This window comes from Microcebus murinus, chromosome 1 (genome assembly GCF_040939455.1).
Source record: "Microcebus murinus isolate Inina chromosome 1, M.murinus_Inina_mat1.0, whole genome shotgun sequence".
NCBI lineage: Eukaryota > Metazoa > Chordata > Mammalia > Primates > Cheirogaleidae > Microcebus > Microcebus murinus.
This window is the reverse complement of record NC_134104.1, coordinates 156526881-156550037: the sequence shown is the minus strand read 5'-3', so window position 1 is coordinate 156550037 and position 23157 is coordinate 156526881. Positions and strand designations below refer to the sequence as shown.

Here is a 23157-nt window from a genome sequence, read left to right as displayed (position 1 = left end):
ATAGTGCAATATTCTTCTTTCAACTCTTCCTCAACCCCTCATCCCTTCACAGAATCACAAACTTCATACATCTAAGACTTACATGTACATAGAAGCATTTGTGTTTCTTCCCTCAAAAAATGAAATTTCTCTTAACATAAATATTTCTAAGAATATTTAAGCTTTTTATAGTATTTGTGATGAAATCATTTGTTACTAAATTTTGTTCACTCAATTGTCAACTACTTCAAAAAGGAATATCTCAAATATCTTTTAGGCTCATATGCCTTAGATACCATCCTGAATTTAATGAATTGTAATTATTTGGTGAAGGGGTAAAAATAATAAATATATTCTATGTATATATTGACATATTGTTTAGAAGCAAATTATTCTCTTTTTAAAAGGAATTATATACATAGTATTACATATTTTTGAATATTTGAAAAGAATGAATATCATTACAATTTCACTATTCAGACATAACCACAACTGAAATTTTGGTGTGTTTACTTTAGTCTCTGATTACCAGAACAATCACATCAAACAACTTTTATTATGAGTCAAATGTTCCTTATACAACTGTGTTGTTCTGCCCTTATCTCATAGCATTTATCTATTAGATAAAAAGAAGCTAATGTAATTTCTTTTGTTTATCTTATTTAAAAAGAATCCTCTTTGGATTCAGGGGCAATGGCTTCACTGACATTCTTGTCCAGATTGGAAAGATCCGTGCAGAAGCCAATGTTCATCACTTAAAACACCAACTCCACACTACTAAACTTCAGGGTTTAGGAATATGTTTGTAAGTGGAAAAAAAATGACTAAAACAATTATTTGAATGATTTGAAGGATTTTTGTTTGTTTCTTACTTTTTTGCCTTAGTAATGAGGCAAATTTGCCTTGAGATTTGAGTTAACTGGGTAATTATCCCAGCTCTTCACTTTTCTGCTTTTGCACCTTTCGCTAATAGGCTGAAAATGTTCAAGCCACTAGGCAACCTTTCTAGATGCTACTTTTTCCTCCAAACAAGAGGAGGTGTGTAGTTTTGTGGCATGTAGTTAAGCCACAAATCATGCTAAACGCTCTTGCCCTAAAGGTGAAGTGCTCTGGGCCTCAGGATCATTTTGGGAGATTCTATAAACTGGTTTGCTCAGCACTCATTCCAGCCCCATTTCTAGCCTGACTTCCTGTTCAAAAAGCCTAGGGAGCTAAACATTCATTTTTCTCCCTCCCTTATAGGGAGGGTTCTACATGTGACCTCGCTTCAGGGAAGGGGATGGATCTGTGTGAGACTTGGAGGTGAACTGAGCACAGCAAGGCAGTGGGGTAGGAAATGGTTCTTTTGACAGGAATGGTGCCAGAGGTGTCTGTTCTTAGAGGGCAACTGAGGCAGTTTGTGCCCTCAACTCTCGTCAGCGTAGTGCAGAGCCACGGACAGCTACGTTGTGTTCTGCCAAAACAGTGATGTGGTATGGGATGACTTTCTCCTAGGGCCCAGTTCTGTCATCCTCCCAGATTCTGTAAGCTTCTCAGGTCTTTTCACTAATTCCTTTTGCTTACCCTAGACAGGGCTCACTTGACTGCAGATAAGAATCTGACTGTAGAATGAGACGTGCTAGAGCCATAGTAGATCTCAGCTTGCATAAATTCCTTGGATAGTTAAAATTGCAAAAAAAAAAATTGGAACTTTGTTAAAATTGTCAACATTGTTTTAAATTTCAGCATATTATGGGGGTACAAATGTTCCAGGGAGCTGTTTTTTTAAAGTTGCTTCTCTGTACTATTCCTGGGAGATGAATCCCCTGGAAGTGCTTATGTGCATGTATGAAACAGCCATTTGTTCCTGTGGTCTAGATAGACTTGCATATACTTAGTCCTCTCTGTTCCCAGAGCTAAGAGGTTTAGGATGCAGTCCCTTGGGTACAAGCTGCAAAAGCTGTGGCCCTCAATGTGTGGACAAACTCATTCCAGAGGTGACTAATAGGCCTGGAGTTATCACTGGGGTGAGGTCAGGGAAAAAGCTCAGTAAGTACCAATATGCTTCTCAGGCTGCCAGTGGGCTAATACTTGTTTGCCTCCTTAACTCCTTGACGCAAATTAGTTAGAAGCCTGTCCACCAAGTAACCACTGGAAGAGTGTGTCATATGCCCCCTCAGGGAGAAACAGGGAAGCTGCATTTTTTAAGCCCCTTCTCTGCAATATTTCTCGGGCATAAAGTCACAGAAGTGCTTACATGCCTATATAAAACCACTGCTTTTTTCCTATGATCTACAGAGACATGTGTATGCCAGCCCCCTCTGCTCCCAGAGCTAGGAAGTTTAGGATGCTATCCCTTGAGTGGAAGATTTAAAAGTTAGGGCACTCAATGTGTAGAAAAACTTCTTCCAGGCCGGGCGTGGTGGCTCACGCCTGTAATCCTAGCTCTCTGGGAGGCCGAGGTGGGCGGATTGCTCGAGGTCAGGAGTTCGAAACCAGCCTGAGCAAGAGCGAGACCCCGTCTCTACTATAAAAAGAAAGAAATTAATTGGCCAACTAATATATGTATATATAAAAAAAAAATTAGCCGGGCATGGTGGCGCATGCCTGTAGTCCCAGCTACTTGGGAGGCTGAGGCAGAAGGATTGCTTGAGCCAGGAGATTGAGGTTGCTGTGAGCTAGGCTGACGCCATGGCACTCACTCTAGCCTAGGCAACAAAGCGAGACTGTCTCAAAAAAAAAAAACAAAACAAACAAACAAAAAAAAAACTTCTTCCAGGAGGAATCAATAGACATGGAGCTATCACTCATTCCCCTAGGGCAAGCCAGAGGAGAAGGATCAGGAAATGCTGATGTGCTTCTTCCCCTGGCTTTTTATTTTTTATTTTTTATTTTTTCAGTTTTTTTATTTCGGCATATTATGGGGGTACAGATTTTAAGGTTTCAATAAATGCCCATTCTCCCCCTCCCCCCACAAGTCTGAGTCTCCAGCATGACCATCCCCCAGATGGTGCACATCTCACTCATTATATATGTATATACCCGCCCCCTCCCCCCTTCCACCTGCCCAATACCCTATTACTGTAGTACCTATGTGTCCACTTAGGTGCTGCTCAGTTAATACCAATTTGCTGGTGAGTATATGTGGTGCTTGTTTTTCCATTCTTGGGAAACTTCACTTAATAGTATGGGTTCCAGCTCTAACCAGGAAAATATAAGATGTGCTATATCACCGTTGTTTCTTAGAGCTGAATAGTACTCCATGGTATACATATACCACATTTTAATTAATCCATTCTTGGATTGATGATTGCCCTGGCTTCTGACTAATACTTGTTTGCCTCCTTAACTTTCCAATGCAAGTCAGTTAGAAGCCAGGCTGCCTGGAGGACAAGGATAAGGAAATGCTGATGTGCTTCCTGGTCTAGTTTCAAATTAATACTTGTCTGTCCCCTTTACTCCCTAGTGCAATTCAGTTAGAAGCCAGGCTGCCAAGTGTCCACTGGAAGAGTCTGTCCCTTCCTGAGAGAGGTAGGAAACTGTGTTTTTAAGTCCTTTCTCTGTACTGCTTCTGGTGGATGAGGGCCCAGAAGTGCTTGGGTGCCTATATAAAATTGCCACTTTTTGCCTGTGGTCTAATTTTCTCCACTTCTAGAGCTGATGGAGCCAAATCATGAGGAAATTGAGAATGAGGGTGGTATATGTAAAGTCCAAACCCTCCTCTCCACAGGGAGAAGTTGGGCACTGGGGATTCCTTTCCAGATTTTATGGTACAGTACTTGGGGTGGAGTCGGTCCCTGAATGTGCCTCAGCTTCTTCTACCCATCCAATGTGGATGTTTTATCAGTTGCCTGGTGGAAAGGAGTTTCTCAATTTATCTTTGATTTTCTCTCAGAGAGAAGTGATCCATGAACAGATGTTTATTTGGTGTGTCCATGGGTAGAGGAAGAGTGAAGAGCACCTATGTCTGCCATGTTGCTGTTATCATTCCTTGACTGATTTTTATATGTTAAGCCAACCTTGGATTTCTAGGGTGTATCCCACTTTATTATGGCATATTATAATCCTTTTACTATGTTGCTAGATTTAGTCTGCTAGTATTTTGTTGAAGGTTTTTGTGTTTATATTCATAAGGGGTATTGGTCTATAGTTTGCTTTTCGTGTGACATCTTTGGTTCTTGTACCAGGATGATGGGTTGCAAAGTGTTCCCTCCTCTTCTATTTTTTTGAAGAATCTGTGAAGGACTGGTATTAATTCTTCTTTGAAAATTTGGTAAGTTCACCAGTTAAGGCATCTGGTCCTGGGCTTTACTTTGTGGGAAATTTTAGATTATTTAACTCGATCTCATTACTTGTGATACATCTTTTAAGATGGATATAATCAGAGACATTAATTGTACACTTTCAAAGTATGAATTTTATGGTATGCAAATTATATATTAATAATGATGTCATAAAAAAGAACAGATGAACAAAGATCCATATTCACTGTGGTGGACTGAACATGTTTCCTTATCCCTGCTTCCCCTCAAATCCTCTAAGAGAAATGCACAGATCACAGAGACAACAAGAATAGGAGAGGAGAAGACAGTAATCAAATGAAGTCAACAAACATTGAAAATTTACAAAAGAAGGAATTGTGGAAACTGATTTAACAGACTTGGAAACATCAATAGCCAAGAGCCTTTGACGGTGAGAACAATAAGAAGCAAGAATCTGAGAAAGGCATACAAATTGGAGGTACTACCAGGCAACTCTGGGGGACTGAGGTATGAGGGCTAAAAACAAGATTAGTTTAAAGTCTCCCCAACATTCCTTCTGCTCTCTCATGTCACTAGTTAATCAGTCTTTTCATGCCCTGTCAGAAGACTGAGGGCTGTTCTCTGGAGTAGTTGATCACTGAGGATCTGTCATCAAGGATATATTAACAGCTAAGGGTGCCAAAATGAAAACAGGTGCCAAAATGAAAACAGGCATTGAGAGAAAGTTTACCTACTGAACTGGAAGACTCACAGACTCTTTTTGTTCTTTGGTTCCAAAAATATTGGTAGGCTACTCCATCTCCAGGAGATATAGAGGATTCCTCTCTGGGAAAATGAACAAGTCTAAGAGAACAGGCCCACAGATATAGGAATTAAGAAGGAGATGCTCTGACCAAAAGGTCGGACCCTCTTTGGTCATTCATAGGGAAGCCTTCCAGAGACAAGCCATGCCCATATATAGAGTTTCAAATCAGCACCAAAGGACTTCACTTTCATATACAGACTAACATCTAAGAATCTCTACATACATGAGAAAAGTCTCCAACACAAAAGACAAAGACTGAAACAAATAAAAGCAGTAGGGCAAGTCTCAAAAAAAGATGACCTGAAATCTGACAGATTTGACTGTGAGGAAAGTTGCAAGAAGAGCTTTATTAAAAAGATGATGGCAAGAGTGGGAAATCTTAGCCAGATCTGAAAGCCAAAACAAAACAAAGAACAAGCAAGTAAGAAAAGAGGCAATTAATTTCTGAAAAAACAAAAAGTTCTACAAGAAAGGAAATATAATGTAGTATAGCTCTTGGCTCATCATAGTATTTACCTAGCTGTAATAAAGAAAAGCTGATTACCATTTAAAAAAATGCATGAAAATTATATTGGAAGAATGAGAAGAAGGACACTGTGTAAGAGAGGAATGATTCAGGAGAATCATCTTCATTTTCCTTAGAAAGATGAAAAAAGAGAATAACAATTCATAGCTAAAAAATAGCAGTAGAAGCTTTCTGAAAAACAGCAAGAATTGAAAGTGGCTGCGTTTGGAAAATAGAGACTGGACATGAGTCAGGCTGAGCCAGGAAACTACTGTTTTATTATTTTTAAATTAAAAACATTCTTTTAGAGATGGGATCTATGTTATCCAGGCCAGACCCAAACTTCTGGGCTCAAGAGATCTTCCTGTCTCAGCTTTCCCAGTAGCTGAGACTATAGGTATTTTACATTATGAGCTTTGTAGCACACATTTTGGCTTTTAAAATTATGTACACATATTACTGTGATAAAAGAATAAACTTTTAATTAAAAAGTAAGAGAATGATGCCAGTCTGACTGAGAATCGGTTAGTATAACACACACACAGAAGATGCAAATGATCTAGAACAGCAAAGTCTGGACTTTCAGGCTCTGTACCCCAGCTCAAGCGTTGCTTGACCTGGGTATGTGCTCTGGGCTGTGGATCATTTTTGGCTCACTTCAAGGGCTGTTGAGATTCCGCCCTCTGAAATGACAGACTGGCCTTGCTATAATGAGTTAATAATACTGACCTACAGAGACCCATGTCTATGGAAAGGGAGATAGGATCAGATAGTGGAAAATGACAGTTGATAATCTATTAATTGACATGATATGGTTAATAAAGATCACACAAATGAAAAACAGTGGAATGTACGTGAGATGGTTTGGATGTACAGCCCCTCCAAATCTCATGTTGAAATTTGATCCACAGTGTTGGAGGTGGGGCCTGGTGGGAAGTATTTGCTTCTTGGGGGCAGATCTCTCATAAATGGCTTGGTGCCCTCCCACGATAATGAATGAGTTCTTGCTGTATTAGTTCATGCTAGAGCTGGTTGTTTTTAAAGAGCCTGGCACCTCCTCCTCTCTTTCTCTGCTCCGTGTCACACGCCTGCTCTCCCTTCACCTTCCATCTTGATTCGAAGCTCCCTGAAGCCCTCACCACAAGCAAATGCTGGTGTAATGTACAATCTGCAGAACCATGAGCTAAATAAACCTCCTTTCTTTATAAATTACCCAGTCTCACACATCCCTTTATATTGGCACAAAATGGACTAATATAGTATTACTATGAATACAAGTGATGTGGCTCTGAATAAATGCAGAGCACAGACCTAAAGTTCGCAATAGCCCCTTTACCTAGGGAAGAACTTGTAGACACAAACTTGTAGTTTGTGTCTTCTAATGCAAAGACACAAACTCCAGGAGTCTGTCAGCAGCTGATGCCATGCTCAGCTAGGGCTATATTCTCCTGTCTGGATCCCAGTCCTGTTTCTCTGCCCCTCAGTGCTTCAAATCCAGAGTCTGGCAGCCAGCAGGCAGTGCATACCTTTCCTCTCTACAGATTATCTTCTAGAAACACATTTAAATGAAGAAAAGCTGTCATCATCATCATCATTATTACAGTTGTCAAAACAGTGAAGCCTAGTTTGCAGGGGCAAAATATAAGGGGAACTGCCAAGTTGCTAAGAGTCCTGGCTTGCTGACAACCAGTGTGGTCCAAATAGGGGCACATGGTCACAGGGCTGCTATCAATCAGGGAAAACTTGTCATTGTTACTGGGGTCTGCTTGTGTGGAGACACTTCTGGCTTTCAGCTTCTGGAGTCTATACACTCAGCTATAAAGTAGGGCTGGTGGATCTGACACCCTTGGCAGTACTGGCCACATGTAGTCATCCCCCTCATAGGGAAAAAGCCCCTGGGCAGTTTTAGGTGCATACTTCCTTTTCTGGATGAAAAGCCAGTGCTCTGCTGCCTACCTTGAGTTCATCTTTGCTCTGGAAGTTGTCCAGGAGGTGCTGGAAATGGGTGTCACACATCTGGCGGAGCAGTGAGAGAAGGCAGGATACATACTCGCCCTGGGGATCAATCCAAAAAACACTTAGCATAGCCAATCACAAGGGCTGTGTTCCCCCAATCCACAGAGGGCAAGGAGAGCAGGGAGGGTCTGAGATGGCCCCAATGATTATCATGGAAGAAGGGTGATAATTCTGGCTCTTAAAATGAGCTTTCTTTTCTGCTAAGGGAGGCCTGAGGGGCTTGGGAGTTTTAATAGGGCATCTATAGTATGGGGCTATTGAAAAACCTTAACCTGTGACAAAATAGTACTGCAAAGTGAGACAAATACTCTCCTTTTTTCCTTGGGGCAGTTTGGTAAAATAGTCCTTTGCTACCAGGGCACCATGCTATAGGGGATGCTTGGACAGGAGGGAGCCTGGCCTTCTCTGGATAGAATTTAGACCCTGCAAATCCTTATGGGCTAGAGCAACTCTTCTACAAGGACCTCCTTGGGGACCTCTCAGAGTTTGCATGGGGTTACTGAACTGGCTAATGGAATACAGCAGATAAACATGACTGTCTAAAAGGCAGAAAAGCCAAAACTGAGCTTTCTGAGGGGACAACTATGGGCTTTATAAGTAAAAATTTAAGGATAAATATGAATCTTCAAAATTTCTTCAAGTTCCAACTGGGATACATGGAAGCAAGTCTTGCTTTAAGGACTCCAAAGACCATATTCTAGCAATTTTTGGCATGGGGCAGCCAAGCAGGTAATCCTCTTAGAAGGTTGCCTCCTCAGAAGGGAGGGAGGAAATTATTTTATTGGACAATTTTCAAATGTTTATAAAGTTATGAGAATTTGGCAATGTTTTTAGTCTATCAAATCCTTTATAAATCCTTGTAACTATTACACATGTGTATGCAAAATGTACATACAACACAAACCTCAGTTTACCTGAAAAATGGGAATAAGCCATAATTCATTTGTTGTGAGGGTCAGATGAGTTAATATATATAAAGAATTTATGTACAAAATTCATTACGTATAAAGGTGTTCAATAAAGTACAGTTGTTATTATCTTCACTATAATCTATATCAAATGAATCACTTCATTGGTACTGCTAAATGAGTTAATCTGGCCAAGTGCTTTAAGCAGGATCTAGCCCAAAGCAAGTACTACGTAAGTGTGAGGCTGGGTTACCACGACATGCCACGGAATATATGTTTTTTATTTACAGAGTACCCTCAACAGGGGATCCTAAGGGAGCACTCTTTCCAAGCCCAGTGCTCCAGGACACACACCTGCCCCTTGTGTGTTCCCTCGCTCTCCCTCCCATGCTGTAGCTTGGCTTGTTCCCACAGAGGGTTTTCTCCAGAGATCACTGTACTCTCATCTGCCAACTGAGATATTCCACAAGAACTGTTTATCATGTTCCTACATTAGGGATGAGAAGTCTACTCTGGATATGGGAGCAGGGGCAAAGTGGGCACAAGGCGCTGTCTCTCTGCCCTTCCTGAGAGGCTTTCCAAGTTTGTTTCTCTCCTAATTTGATCATAGGAAATAATTATTCAGTAATGCCAGTGTAATTCTACTGTATCACATTTTTCCTGAGCCTAGAAATTTAGATACAAACACTATGGACAAAAGCAACTAATTTGTAGATGTAAGCCAATTCTGAGAAAATTATTCTGTTTTGCATATCATTTAGGAGAGTCTCTATGAGAAGTTTCCTAAAAGAAATAAGTCTATTTTCACCTACAACCTCTTGGTACATCTTACTGCATCCCTGTTTCATCATACAATATAGAAAATGACTTGGCTCAAAGGCAAAGGCCAACTGAAACAGTATGCCGGAAAACTTAAGGACAGGAGAAGCATTCCCTGAATCTGCCCTAAAGAAAACTCTTAGGAATATGAACCTAGAGCTTTCAGAGTGGAGAGGGAAGCCAGATTTGAGAAGGAAAGAGGGAAACATGCTGATAACCACGTAGGAGGGGAGGTTGAGATGAAGGTGGTGGGATGGTGAGATGGGGGGGTGGTGTGGAGGAGCCCCAGGTTAGAAAAGAAGGCAAGAAAACCTGGTTGTTAGTTACTAACAGTGATCTCGGCTGTGCACTGCGGGCACCGCTGCCCTCTTACCGCCTCCTGAGCGTGCGATTTGCTCATGATGGTGAGCAGAGTCTGCAAGAGCACATCTAGGAGGCTCTCCACCATCATCTCTACTTCCTCCATGACATCTGCCTCCTGGAGCAAGCAGTGAGAGAGCACACCATTAGCACCAGGTCAGGCTGATGTGCAGCTGGCAGCACTTACTAAGTCAGCCATGTCAGAATGGTCTTCTGACTGGATTCTCAACATTGAGCTCGCAGTCTCACCAACATGCAGTGTCAAGGAACCCAGGACAACTCTGACAGAAGGCTCACTTGCCATTGTTGTCCAGGCATGGTGGTTGCAGCCTTACTCTAATGCAGCACCACTCACAATTGTGAATCTCAGGCAGATAGGTTAATTTTGACATACTAGGCAGAAGCAAAGGACTCAAGTTAAATGTTTTCTTTGGTTTCCCAGAATAGTCAGGAGAAAGCACAACTCTGCCAACTAACACTTTGCGAAATGACAAAGTTTGAAAAATGGTGAAGTATTCACACCACAGGGTGTGGCAGCAGCACCTTCACCAGGACGAAGGCATACAGAAGTAGATCATCTCTCTCAGGGTTTTCTCCTTGGGTGTCCTCAATCCAACCCGGCCTGCTGCCCAGATACGCCTGGGTCCCACTTGTAGCTTGCTCCTTAGCTCTCTTGCTTGTGTTCCCTTGTCCACCTGAAGGATGCTAGTCTCCATGCATCTTTCTCTGGCTGCCACACAAAAACCATATAACATGTCTCCTAAAGGCTGCTTCCCAGGCACTAGGCTCTGTATTTCAGATAAGTCGGTGTTATCCTTTTATAGACCTCTCACATTCATCTCCAATTCTGTAGAATGACTTTAATTATCTCGCAAAGAGATTCCCATTGCCCCATTACCAAGATTTTGTACTATTAGTGGTCCTTATGTCCATCCTCCATCCAGCCATCAATCTATCATTCGTTAAGCACCTTCCATGTGCCAGTCACTATTTCAGGACCTGAATATACATAGGTGAACATGAGAGATAATATCTGTGCTCTCACTGAGCTTAGATTTCATCTTTCCTCTACCTATCCATACAAAATAATTATACTCTGCCCCATACCACATGAAGAATTTGAGCAGCCATTGGGGCCTAAGTCATTTTTTCTATCTGTTGATTGTAACACTCTTACTTGTGACATATCTTTGAGTAGTTGTTAGCAATTAACGAACTTTCTCTAGCCCCACAAAAACAACCAAACTTTCTCCTCCAGGTTTTTACTGGTTCCCATTCCTCTTCCAATCCTCCCTTTCATTGTTCTTTTTTTGCTTCAATTTTTCTCCTTCCTTTAGTAATAAGCTACACACAACCCCTTCCCCTCCTCAGATATGACCGTGGGCTACTAGTAGACCTTACGTGCTTGGTGTGCCTTCTCTGAGGCATGATGGGAAGGAGAGCTGCCAAGTCTTTCCTGGAGCCAAGAGCAAATGATAGGGCCATTATCACCACCATAGTCACTCTCTGCCAAGCTGGGCCTCTGTCACCAGATAGTACTTCAAGACTGAACACCAGAGTACCCTACTGGGTCCCTGTCCCCTGCTCAAACCAAATATACTCTTTCTTTTAGGTATCTCTCCTGCTCCATGTGGCTATGTTCTTACCATCTAAAACATTGGCCTTCATTTTAAATGCACTTGAAATTTTATTCTCTAGAAATTTTAATAAAATGGTATAATAATAAACCTATTTTTGTTCATTTCTTTTTTTTTTTTTTTTTTTTGAGACAGAGTCTCACTTGTTGCCCAGGCTAGAGTGAGTGCCGTGGCGTTAGCCTAGCTCACAGCAACCTCAAACTCCTGAGCTCAAGCGATCCTTCTGCCTCAGCCTCCTGAGTAGCTGGGACTACAGGCATGCGCCACCATGCCCGGCTCATTTTATATATATATATATATATTAGTTGGCCATTTAATTTCTTTCTATTTATAGTAGAGACGGGGTCTCGCTCTTGCTCAGGCTGGTTTCGAACTCCTGACCTCGAGCAATCCGCCCACCTCAGCCTCCCAGAGTGCTAGGATTACAGGCGTGAGCCACCGCGCCCGGCTCATTTCTTTATACTTTCTTGCAGTTTCTAAATTTTCTATAAGAAATATATGTTTCTTCTATTATCAAAAATATATGAAATAAATATTAAAATAAATTCCCACTCTCACCCATGCCTCATACATGTCTTTCCTTCACTCCTTCCTACCTCAACTCCTCCCCTCCTACCACAGATCTCCTTTAAAAAGAAAAAACAAGATGAAATAACATAGGCAAAAGCATTATCAGTTGAACTCTGACCCCTAAAGTACAATTCTACTATTCTATGGTAGAGCTCAGAGCTCTTGTGGGCAACATTTACCTCTTGTATATCCTGACCTCATCTGGTGTGGTGTAGGAATGCCATATGGGTAGAATCAAGCTGTCAGGAACCTGACAGAAAAGTCTGATTGAGTAAGCTCCATCTCAGTCTGAGTCTGCCTCCCTGTGTTCATGCCTAAGTATCATCAGAAAACTCCCAGGAATCTAGAATTAAAACTTTTTGATAGAAACAGAGCATGGCACAGGATTAGGCTTTCAGGTACTACAGATAACTACCATGTTTCCCCAAAAATAAGACAGGGTCTTATATTTATTTTTCCTCAAGAAGACACCCTAAGGCTTATCTTCAGGGGATGTGTTATTTTCCCCTCAAAGCTTCAGCTGGCAGCACGCACAGGATGGCTGGGACCTGACAGGGGGAGCTGACCTTGTTGGTGGAGCTGCCCGCACCTTTCCGGTCACCTCTGGGATAGTAACTGTCACGATGGGGCAGATGAGAAGGGCTGCTCGTCTTCTTCACTGCTCCGCAACAAAATGCATGGATTGTGCAGATACGCTGCATAGCCTAGCCCGTCACTAGGTCTTATTTTTGGGGTAGGGCTTATATTGCGCAAATGCTTAGAAATCCTGTTAGGGCTTATTTTATGGGTCGGTCTTATTTTTGGGGAAAGACGGTATATTTCTGGGTAGGTTTATGGTAGAACAACTTTTAAAATAGGAAGAATATGTTGTAGTAAGAAGCCTGCAAGGCATACCGAGGCCTCATTCACTTGGGCACCTTGCTGTCACTGATGAAAGAGCATCTCTGACTAAGAAGTATACAAAGATCTTTGTTGGTCTACCTCTGGCTAACGTATTAATAACACAAGACTAAGGCAGAGCTTAGTGGGGTAGAACGAGTGCGGGGCCACTACCAGAGAGCTGGTCTTGACGATGGAGAAGATACTGCTGAGAATCCCTGAGCAAATTAGTAGCTCTTTCTGCTGCCTCAGGTGAAGGTGAATGTGATGGAGAACCACAGGAAGCAGGATGCGGCGGGATTCTGGGAGAGAAAACACAAGGTGAAGAAGCCCTTCAGAGAAGAACCAGCTATTGCTAGAAGCCAGTGGCACTGTGAGACTTAGCTAGTTTCAAAGCAGGTGGGGTCGTGACTGCAGCTAAAGTAGAGGTAATCTCCTTCCCTTATAAGGGCCCCAAAGCCTACTGCCTAGAGATTAGAAACTATCCCAAGACATTGTTCTTCCATCTTTATTTCCTTTGTTCTCATTTCAAGTCCCAGCATCCATGACCTTTTGTGTAACATGAATGTTAGAAATCTGATTCCAAATGAAATCTGTTTAATGATTAGACTCCAAATTAAAAGCACAATTTACAGTGAAAACTCCATTTAAATGGCACACTTACCATGAACTACATTGACTGAATTTGCAGATTTGATATGGATTACAGATTGTCCCTCTTTATGCCCTGCCTAGGTGGCCTAGCATGCCCACCCCTGCTGTGAGCATTTACTGTACCACAGCTATCAGGCCTGCTCCCTTTCCCCAACAGCCCTGTTAGACTGCTGTTCATTGTGTCCACAGCAATGACTAGAAGCACGACCTTTGTCTTGTCATAAGACTGTGAGAATTAGTCAATGCTATCATCAATCCTAGTGCACACTTCAAATGTTTTTCTTTGTTACTAGAATAGCATTTTTATCAGGAGGTAATTATATTTAGAACTCTGAATCCAGGAAGCCTGAATCCTAATTCAAGTTCCCTTATTAACTCATTCTGAGACTTTAGGCAGGCTAACTCCCGTGGGCTTGATTTTCCTCATCGGTAAATGGGGTGCTAATGACCTCATCTACATTTACTTAATAGGATGGTTAGACATCAAAGTGAAATATAAGTGTGAATGTGTTTCTGGCACCCTGTATTCCTATGTGGTCAGTGATTTTCTGACCCTGAAGTTCTCATCATATCTGGCTAGCACAATTAAGTCATATTATCAGTAACACAAACAAACCATGGCATTTTGGATTTACCATTCATATTTGACCATAGTTAAGGGCTCCACATGAAATTCAGAAAGAAAATCTTTTTCAATCAAAGATAAATTACATGACATATAAGAGATTTTGGCATTGCCTTGTCAAATACTTAGAATACATTCAACAGAATAGAATAACAGTTAATACATATTTAAAAGGCTTCTTGGATAAAAGAAAAGTTGACACTGCATTTTGAAGACCAAAATATCAACATAGTAGGTTTTATAACAACCAATATCTGCTTGCAGACAAAAACAGTAGTTTGTTACTAGAGCTTGCTGAAGAAGAGACCAAGCTCTGAGAATGTGTTGGTTAAATGATACCACTGGTAAAGAAAGTCTTGTTTCAGTGAAGATGCTAGGACTCAGGCATTCAATGAAACTGAGATACAAATGAAATTTTGGTGGTGGATTGTCATCTCAAAATACAATTACATGGTATTATGCCACATAAGGTTTAAGGAAAATTTTTCTAAAGTGATTGTGTGAATCTAAAGTACTTGCAAAAATATTATAAATTAAGTATATCAGTGAGGTCAATCTTTTGTTCCCCTTTCCATATATTCCAAAAGCATCTTCTTTAAGCATTGCATAAAACTTGAGTGTGTGCAATGGCCTCAGTGACAGTATGTCAAAACCATTGATAAAATCTTCAACCCAGGAGCTGAAGAGAGAAATGTTTACCATAAACAGTTCCTAGTGGAGAAAAGATGACTTGCTGGGTGGCAGCTTTACCATTAGCAATACTATATATACCCGCAGAGCTAAGTCAATGGGAACATCTATTTAGTATTGCAAATATGTATAGTGCTGGGCTGATAAATTATTGTTTTTATACTTTAAAAGTTAAACCTAAAAAAATTAACCACCTAAAATTCTAATTACAAAAATTATAATAATAATTGTTCTGCTAGTGTGTCAAATGTATTTCTGTGCCCCAGAAGTTTATTCTAGGACCATGATATTTTACCTAAAGGATCAGGCTCACACTGATCTTAACATTTGGCCACTGAACATTTGGTGCCCTTGCAAGATAGAACTTGATCACATATGATATGGTTTCAGGAATGAATCCTGATGTTCTTTCTGAAAGGCAGCCTCAGCTGTTGATGCATAAGTTAGGTCATCCTGACTCCTTGGAAACTGTCCATTTCCCTATCTAATCCTTAGTGGCTCCTACAAAGAGAGGAAAAGGAATCTATCTCACTGATGTGTCAGGAAAACAAGAAAGCACAGGATCCTCAGGAGGCCCTTTCAGGGCCTCTTTTATTTCCTTGTTTTATTCTTATCCCTTTGGGCTGGACCCTTCTCTTTTGCTCTCCCTCTTTTCCCTCTGTCTTCTATTCTGCTGGCAGTGTGGCAGGCTCCATTCTTGGTAGCTAGCTAGATTTGTGGACATGGAGGTTGCTCTGCAGTCCACATACTATATAGATTGAATGTTTGTGTTCCCCTTGCCAAATTGATATGTTGAAACCTAATCCACAATTGTGATGGTATTTGGAGGTGGAGTCTTTGGGAAGTGATTACGTCATGAGGGCCTAGTGCCTTTTAAAAAGAGAGCTCCCTTGCTCCTTCTGCCATGTGAGGACACAGAGAGAAGATAACTGTCTGTGAACCAGGAAGTGGGCCCTCACCCGATAATGAATCTGCTAGTGTCTTGATCTTGGCCTTGCCACCCTCCAGAACTGTGAAACATAAATGTTGTTTATAAGCCACCCAGCCTATGGTATATTGTTACAGCAGTCTGAATAAACAATGACAATACTCTATTGACAGGGTGTGGGTCTCTAGGAATAAACTGTGAATGAGGCAGTAGGCCTAGGTCTTGGCTGCATTCTCTAAGATAGTTCACCAAAAATGCCACAATTTAAGAATGCATTTTCTTGCATGATGGTTGATAAAACAGATCCTTTGATTACCACTTGGCTGTCTCCCCTAGAAGGGATAAAAGATGAAACTGAGTCTCATTCCAACTCCATTTACCTGAGAAAGAAAATAGGCGGCTGTCCACCGTCCTGGCGATGGATTGCAGCTTGACCACGTCCATCGACTGCCCGATGTGCACAGTGCTTGGCATGCTCCCCAGTGTCCCTCTCACAAACTCTGCTACCTCTTGTACAGTGAACATTTGCAGCAGCTCATCGAAAATGGTGGGGAAAGAATTGAGGAGTGCAGCCTGAAGAAGCAAGTGAAGCTGTTGTTAGTTCAGGGTTAGATTTCTCACAAAATGATACCAGGTGGTGAGAGGTTGAAAAGGCATTGCAACATCACTGCCCTGGATGCACTCCTTCCTGACCCTTGACTCTACCCATCCCTATTGCAGTCCTGGGGCTGGAGCAAGGAGAACCAAAAAGAAAATGAAAACAAGATAATTTACCGGGGCCCAGACCACTTAAAGCTTTCATAACTTGCCAAGGCATTTTACCAGCAAGAGAATGGGGTATAAAGAGAAATTTGTGCTGGGCACAGTGGCTCATGCCTATAAGCCCAGCACTTTGGGGGGCTAAGATGGACGATCACTTGAGGCCAGGAATTTGAGACCAATCTGGACAACATAGCAAGACCTGCCACTGCAAAAAAAAAAAAAAAAAGAAAATAGCCAGGTGTGGTGGTGCATGGCTATAGTCCCAGCTTCTCAAGAGGCTGAGCCAGGAGTAGGAGGAGTGCCACTGTACTCCAGCCTGGATGACAAAGTGAGACCCTTTTTCAAAAAGAAAAGAAAAGAAATTTGCTCAATGTGGCTTAAGATCCATAGTGGTTTCTGCTCATAAAATAGATATAAATTTTTTGTTTGTCTCTATGATCAAACTCTTGACTTTTCAATTTTGGTTCCAAACTTGAGCCAAGAACCTCTGGAAGAAAGTAAGGCATGGAGAGCTGAGTGCCTTAAAGCAGCACCAGCTGAACTGGTGCTCACAGCCCTGCAGCCAGCAATCCAGCTCTGAGAGCTCAAGCATTTTCCCAAGATAGACATTTCCTTTACATGTGATGCCTGACAGTCTCAAGTGTAAATCAAAAAGAATGAGGAATATAATTTAGTCAGTAATCTTGAAGAGTCACTTAAGGATTACTGATAATGTTCAAGTTCAGTGAACCAGATGGCCCAGGTAAGGGGAGTTTGAGTGTGTGTGGGTAGGCTTCTTTTCTAGGATCTGAGCTCTGGTAGACCCATGAGGTGACCTCTTGAGGACAATATGATAATATAACAGTTCCAGAGCCTTTGGAAGGCAAAGTACCATAGGAAAAAGAGAATGGGTTTTGGAATTAGACAGACATAAGTTCAAATCCAAGCTTTACCATTTACCTGCCACATAACCTTTAGTGAGTTACTGCCTAAACCTAATTTTTTCATCTATAAAATGGGGATGATGTTATATAACTTATCTCCTGATATTGGTATGAGGAAAAAATTTAGATGCAAAAAGTTTCCAGTAGAGTGCCTGGACATAAATAGGCCTAAATGTATGCTGGTTCTCATTCTCTTCGCTTGTCTAAATGGAAGCAGCATTAAGGAGGCTTTTTTCACTTCTCAGTCTCATTATACCATTAATGCAAGACTTAAAAAGGGAAATGGAGTGTCACCTTGAGACCAAAAGGTGAGAACTCACTCTTCCCAAGTGGAAGCTGGGGGAAGAGAGCCTGTTTTTCTTGATTGCTTCATCAGACAGTAGACACTTGCTGAGAGAGAGTGAAAATTTAAGACTTAGGAAATAGGCCTGTACTGTGGTTTAAGTTCAGGCCAGGGCCGGGCACCATGGTTCACGCCTGTAATCCTAGCACTCTGGGAGGCCGAGGCAGGAGGATCGCTCAAGGTCAGGAGTTCAAAACCAGCCTGAGCAAGAGCAAGACCCCATCTCTAATAAAAATAGAAAGAAATTAATTGGCCAACTAAAAATATATAGAAAAAATTAGCTGGGCATAGTGGCGCATGCCTGTAGTCCCAGCTACTCGGGAGGCTGAGGCAGGAGGATCGCTTGAAGCCAGGAGTCGGAGGTTGCTGTGAGCTAGGCTAACACCATGGCACTCTAGCCGAGGCAACAGAGTGAGACTCTGTCTCAAAAAAAAAAAAGTTCAGGCCAGGCCAGACCTAAGTGTAGAATTTACATGAATTCTATCTACAGATTTATAAATCCTGGAATAAATATCAAGAATATTGTTTTGTAGTAATTATAACCAGAATAACATATTTTAAGTAGGTTAGAAACAAAAGGCAAAGAGAGGGAAGTAGGTGCTTCATAATCAATAACAAATAGTAACGAATCTGCTCTCTTAAATGGTGAAATTTCCTATATTTATGCACCATGAGAGAAGGACACTTGCACCCTGACATTGTCTAGTGATCATAATCAAAGATATAAAGTCTAACTGAATAAAATATTTGCTGAGAGTTCTGAAACTCATAAAATAAGAGCCTGCCACCAAAGCAGTTCTGATCCTGACACAGGACTTAACTGAGACTAAATCTAAGCTATTCATCTTGATGTGGTAGGAGCATGTTATTGAGTACAAGGCAGTGCCAAGTTCCTAGAAGATATATCTGCTTTTTTCCCCAATTTCTTTCTTTTGTTTGAATTATAGCTACCTCCAATCTCCTCATCTCTCTTTTTTGGCTGAGAGGAAGAGAGAGTCCTTGGCCCCTGTTGGAAGGAAAAGATGGCCCGTGGGAAGGGGAGGGGAAGGAAGATGAGTTGCTTGGGGTACTTAGGAGGAGAGATAATGGAAGGGGTCTTCTTTACAGAGGCACCTAGAAACCTTAAGGTTTTCCCTTATAGAGTCTACTTCCCAGGTGATCACCTGTCCTACAGGCAATTGGCATCAATGAGCAACACAGAGGCAAGTGGAAAAAAAAAGAGTAGACTATTTTAATCTTAAAAGAGACAGTTTCAACACATACGTACATTAACAACAAACCTGGCAGTGACTTAATGAATGGACATAGAGAGACGGTCTGATCTTTACTAACAGGTTTTGGTGTCATAATTAGCTTCAAAAAGTCAAAGAGCCATAATCTAGTAGCTAAAAATTCTGACATTCATTTTTATTAGAAAAACTAACCCCCTTGTGACTGGGGTAATGAATCCTTGACTTGTTTTAGGGTGAGGCCAGGTGGAAAAGTAACAGATTAGCTGGCCAGGCAGTTTTAATATAAGGAAACAAATTTTCTTCCCATACTGATATTTCTAGTAGAATCTAATCCCAATTCTTAACCAAAATTTTCTAGTTATTCCTACTATGTTTCAATTTGTTTCACTCTTAACTTCTGGAATGGATAAGTACTAATCTAAATTTTAATTAATACAGTGATTAATTAGGAAATAAAATTTCCTGGACATTCTGAATACACCCTATGAATATGTTCATAAAAAACAAAATATTATGGTAGCTAAATACATTCAGTCTAAAAGGTTCATAAAAAATTTGTACTTCTTCTCCACCATAAGCCACTGAGCTGTGTTGTATTTGGCAGCTGAGGCATTGCTAGCTTAGTTATTTCCTTATAAATCACACCTTACCCAACACACAGGATCCTGGAAAGGCTTCTTCAACTCTAGAAACTAGAGGACAAAGAAACCACCTGATAAGAAAGACAAGAAATCCAGCAGCAAAGCTTCTCTATAGCTCACAGACCTGAGTGAAAAGAAGTGTTTCTGAGTTTCTGCTGTCCAGACTGAGCACAAACCGGATGGACTGGAAAAGTTCTTGAATGCTGGATCGGAATTGCTCCTCTTCCATCCCACATGTGGCTCGTGAGTACAGGATCCGTGACTGTACAATGAACTTGAAAAGGTACTCCAAAGCCTAGAAAATGTGGAAGAAAAAGTGATGGAGAAGTATCGAAGATGCCCAGGAACTCACATAGCAGGGAACAAAGGGCAAATTAACAGCAAATTCAACACTAAAGTCAAGTGATGGGCAATTCTAACTATGGAGACAGACATTTTATTTTTAAAATATTTTTCTCAAATATCCAAACTGCCATTAAGCAGCAGCTGTTTTCTTATTGAGAGAATCATTAAATGAATTCACAACTGTTCTCTGAGGTTCTGGAATTAAGGAACCATACACAGTAAAAGAAACAGTTGAATTCAAGAACATTTAGGATCAAAAGAAAATTAAGCTTCTTTCTTTTTTTTTTCAAGTATGAAAATAAAAGGCTCAAAAGGCAAGGATGTAAGATCTACTCCTGAGTTTACTGCAAGGAAGAGTCCTTTAAGGCTGTGGTCCCCAACCCTGAGCCATGGAATGGTACTGGTCCCTAGCCTGTCAGGGCTGCACAGCAGGAGGTGAGCGGAGGGTAGGCAAGTGAAGCTTCATCTGTATTTAAAGTGGCTCCCCATCACCTGCATCACTGCATAAGCTCTACCTCCTGTCACATAAGTGGTGGCATTCGATTCTCACAGGAGTACAAATCCTACTGTAAACTAGGCATGTGAGGTATTTAGGTTGTGTGCCCCTAATGAGAATCTCATGCCTGATGATCTGAGGTGGAGCTGAGGTGGTGGTGCTAGTGCTGGGGAGCAGCTGCAAATACGGATTATCATTAGCAGAGAGGTTTGACTGCACCATAAATGTAATGCACTTGAATCATTCCCAAACCATCCCCACCCACCACCCCGGTCTGTGGAAAAATTGTCTCCCATGAAACCAGTCCCTGGTGCCAAAAAGGCTGGGGACCACTGCTTTAAGGGGTCCCCTGCATCTTTGAGATATGGCTGGGGTTTGACACCGTGCCTCTCTTCTCACTGGAGGTCACAGAAGTCTGGAGAAAACTTGTTATAGGTTGCACAGCAGCTGGCAGGTCTGACAAATCTACTCTCCACCCCTTTCCAACCAAGACATCTGCCATAAACAGTTTATAAACAACACAGATGATGAAGCTTTCATAAAATGGTTTGGGAGCAGAATCTGATTCTGAGGAGTGCTGCAGCTTCGCTCATGTTTACAAACATAGTAATTCTCTTTTAAGAGAACAGATTCAAGACCCAAGACTATGTTTGCTAATCAAAGGAATGCCACATATTTTCTAGACACTGAAAAGGCAGACACAATGGAAAGAAACGTATCCAAGGATAAAAGAAACAGAACTCAATTACCTGAACTATATAAAAGGAAACAATTCCCAAGCTACCTTTCATGATCTAACAACGTATTCATCTGTCAGAAAGTTTGGCATAACAGAGCTTAATATTTCGTGGCCCACACAAAATTCACTTGCAACTGGGGAATGCTAGCTTAGAAAAATGTGTCTTCTAGGCTTTTTACCAGGAGATTCTGTAGAAGAAATTAATGTGTGTCCTCATCTTCATAAATGCTACAGCCTCTGTTCTAGTAGCCTTCTAATGCCTGGTCTATAGAAAACCCAAACAGTCTGTTAATTTTTAAATCCAGATACTTACAGGCCAGACTCTGTCATTGCTCCAGTATGTCTATACTGTGGAGACTCTTCAGGCCCAAGAAGCAGAAAATATACTGTTCTGAGCCAGCTTCATTTATTAAGTTGTGCCAGTTTGAAGTTACTGAAGTAGTAAGTATTTTATATCCAAAAAAAGAAATGAAAAGAAAATTTGTGTTTCCCAAACCAAATGCTAGGTAGCAAGTCTGACCTTCCTCCTTTAGGTATTTTGGTTTAGTATGATTAAGATGGCTTTCTGGGCTCAACTGAGGACAAAGGAGGGTCAGGGTCCATGTCCACTGACACCCTGGAATCCTCATAGGTAAAGACAGAATAGATTTCCTTGGGATAGATTACAGAATCAGGATGACTTCCTCAGTTAAATCACACAGACAAGTAAAAGTATGCTAAGACCTGAAAAGAGTCACCAAAATGTGGCATGTATAAGAATAGAATGTGAGCCTGTTGATCACTTTATGGTCATATGCTCAAATCAAGAAGGATGCAGGAAGGATCAACAATTATGTGGAACACTGGAAATAAAGACAGGAAAACAAGCTATATATATTTTTTAAATGCAATCTCAGGATACCCTGAGAGGTGGGAAAATCTAGTTATGTGCTACATACTCCTCTAATTTTATCATTTATTTATTTAATCTTTTGGAGACTGGAGCTTGCTCTGTCCCCCAGGCTGGAGTGCAGTGGTGTAATCATAGTTCACCATAGCCTCAAATTCTTGGGCTCAAGTGATTCTCCTGCCTCAGCCCCTCAGTAGCTAGGACTACAGGCACAGGACACTGCCCCTGGCTAAGCTTTTTTGGTTTTTTTGTACAGAAAGAGTCTCGCTATGTGCCCAGGCTGGCCTCAAACTCCTGGTCTCAAGTGATACTACCTCCTCAGCTTCCCAAAGTGCTGGGATTACAGGTGTAAGCCACCATGCCAAGCCTCATCTAATTTTAAAAAGGAAACTTTTTTTTTTCATCATCATTGCCAGTCTTTTCAGTTTGAAATAACTGCCACAAGAGATGTATTGAGTGATCTGAAATGTCCACCAGTTTCAGAGAGGCAGAACCAGATAGTAAAATCACTTGCATCTTTTGGGTATGAGGGTTTTTTTATTTCTCTATTTGGTTCCATATTATAAAACACCTAGCAGAGGAGCACACAGATGGTGTAAAAGAAGGCTCTGTGAAAACCTGTATGATGGCATAGAAAATGAGCCCCTTTCTAGTCATCCATCAGCACCTGACTTCCCCCTTCTTGACTCCTCAATTTTTAGGATCAGCACCTGCTTGGCCAGGACCAGGTGACACTGCCCACCTCTGACAGATTCAACCAGGAAAAGAGAATGATGTCATAGGTGAGAGGTGAATCCTGTGGAATTTGTAGACACAATAAAATGCTTTACTGTGGCTAAAGCAGCTTCCCTGTCCTTTTCCACTTATGGCTGGTGTGGTGGCCTCACACCTGTAATCCCAGCACTCTGGGAGGCCGAGGCGGGCGGATTGTTCGAGGTCAGGAGTTCGAAACCTGTCCTTTTCCACTTAAGTTAATAAACCTGAAAAGAAAAGGGATCCTAAAAGTTATTACAACCTTTCTATCACAAAGAAGATCCATCGTGCCCTCTCTTTCCTCCTCATGGCTATCTGCTAAGGAATTGGTACAGCTTCACAGTGAAAAGTGTGCTGTTCTTTTTGGAATGCCTTACCAAGAACCATCCTCAAACCCACAATGACACCCTTTACAGGT

General features: G+C 41.4%; 1 protein-coding gene across 10 annotated transcripts in view; it reads right to left on the bottom strand.

Annotated features, from left to right (window-relative positions):
• The window catches only part of DOCK3 (dedicator of cytokinesis 3), a 599374-nt gene that overhangs the window by 62384 nt on the left and 513833 nt on the right, over window positions 1–23157 (bottom strand). For 8 of the 10 annotated variants that reach the window (XM_012771410.3, XM_076008055.1, XM_076008080.1 and 5 more), the window contains 5 exons: window positions 19642–19812; window positions 15997–16189; window positions 12894–13021; window positions 9605–9751; window positions 7487–7585 (listed from right to left, as the gene is read on the bottom strand). In XM_012771410.3, the coding sequence (XP_012626864.1) occupies window positions 7487–7585; window positions 9605–9751; window positions 12894–13021; window positions 15997–16189; window positions 19642–19812 (738 nt within the window). The remainder of the gene's footprint in view (window positions 1–7486; window positions 7586–9604; window positions 9752–12893; window positions 13022–15996; window positions 16190–19641; window positions 19813–23157) is intronic. The other 2 variants (XM_076008070.1, XM_076008083.1) reach the window with 2 other exon arrangements.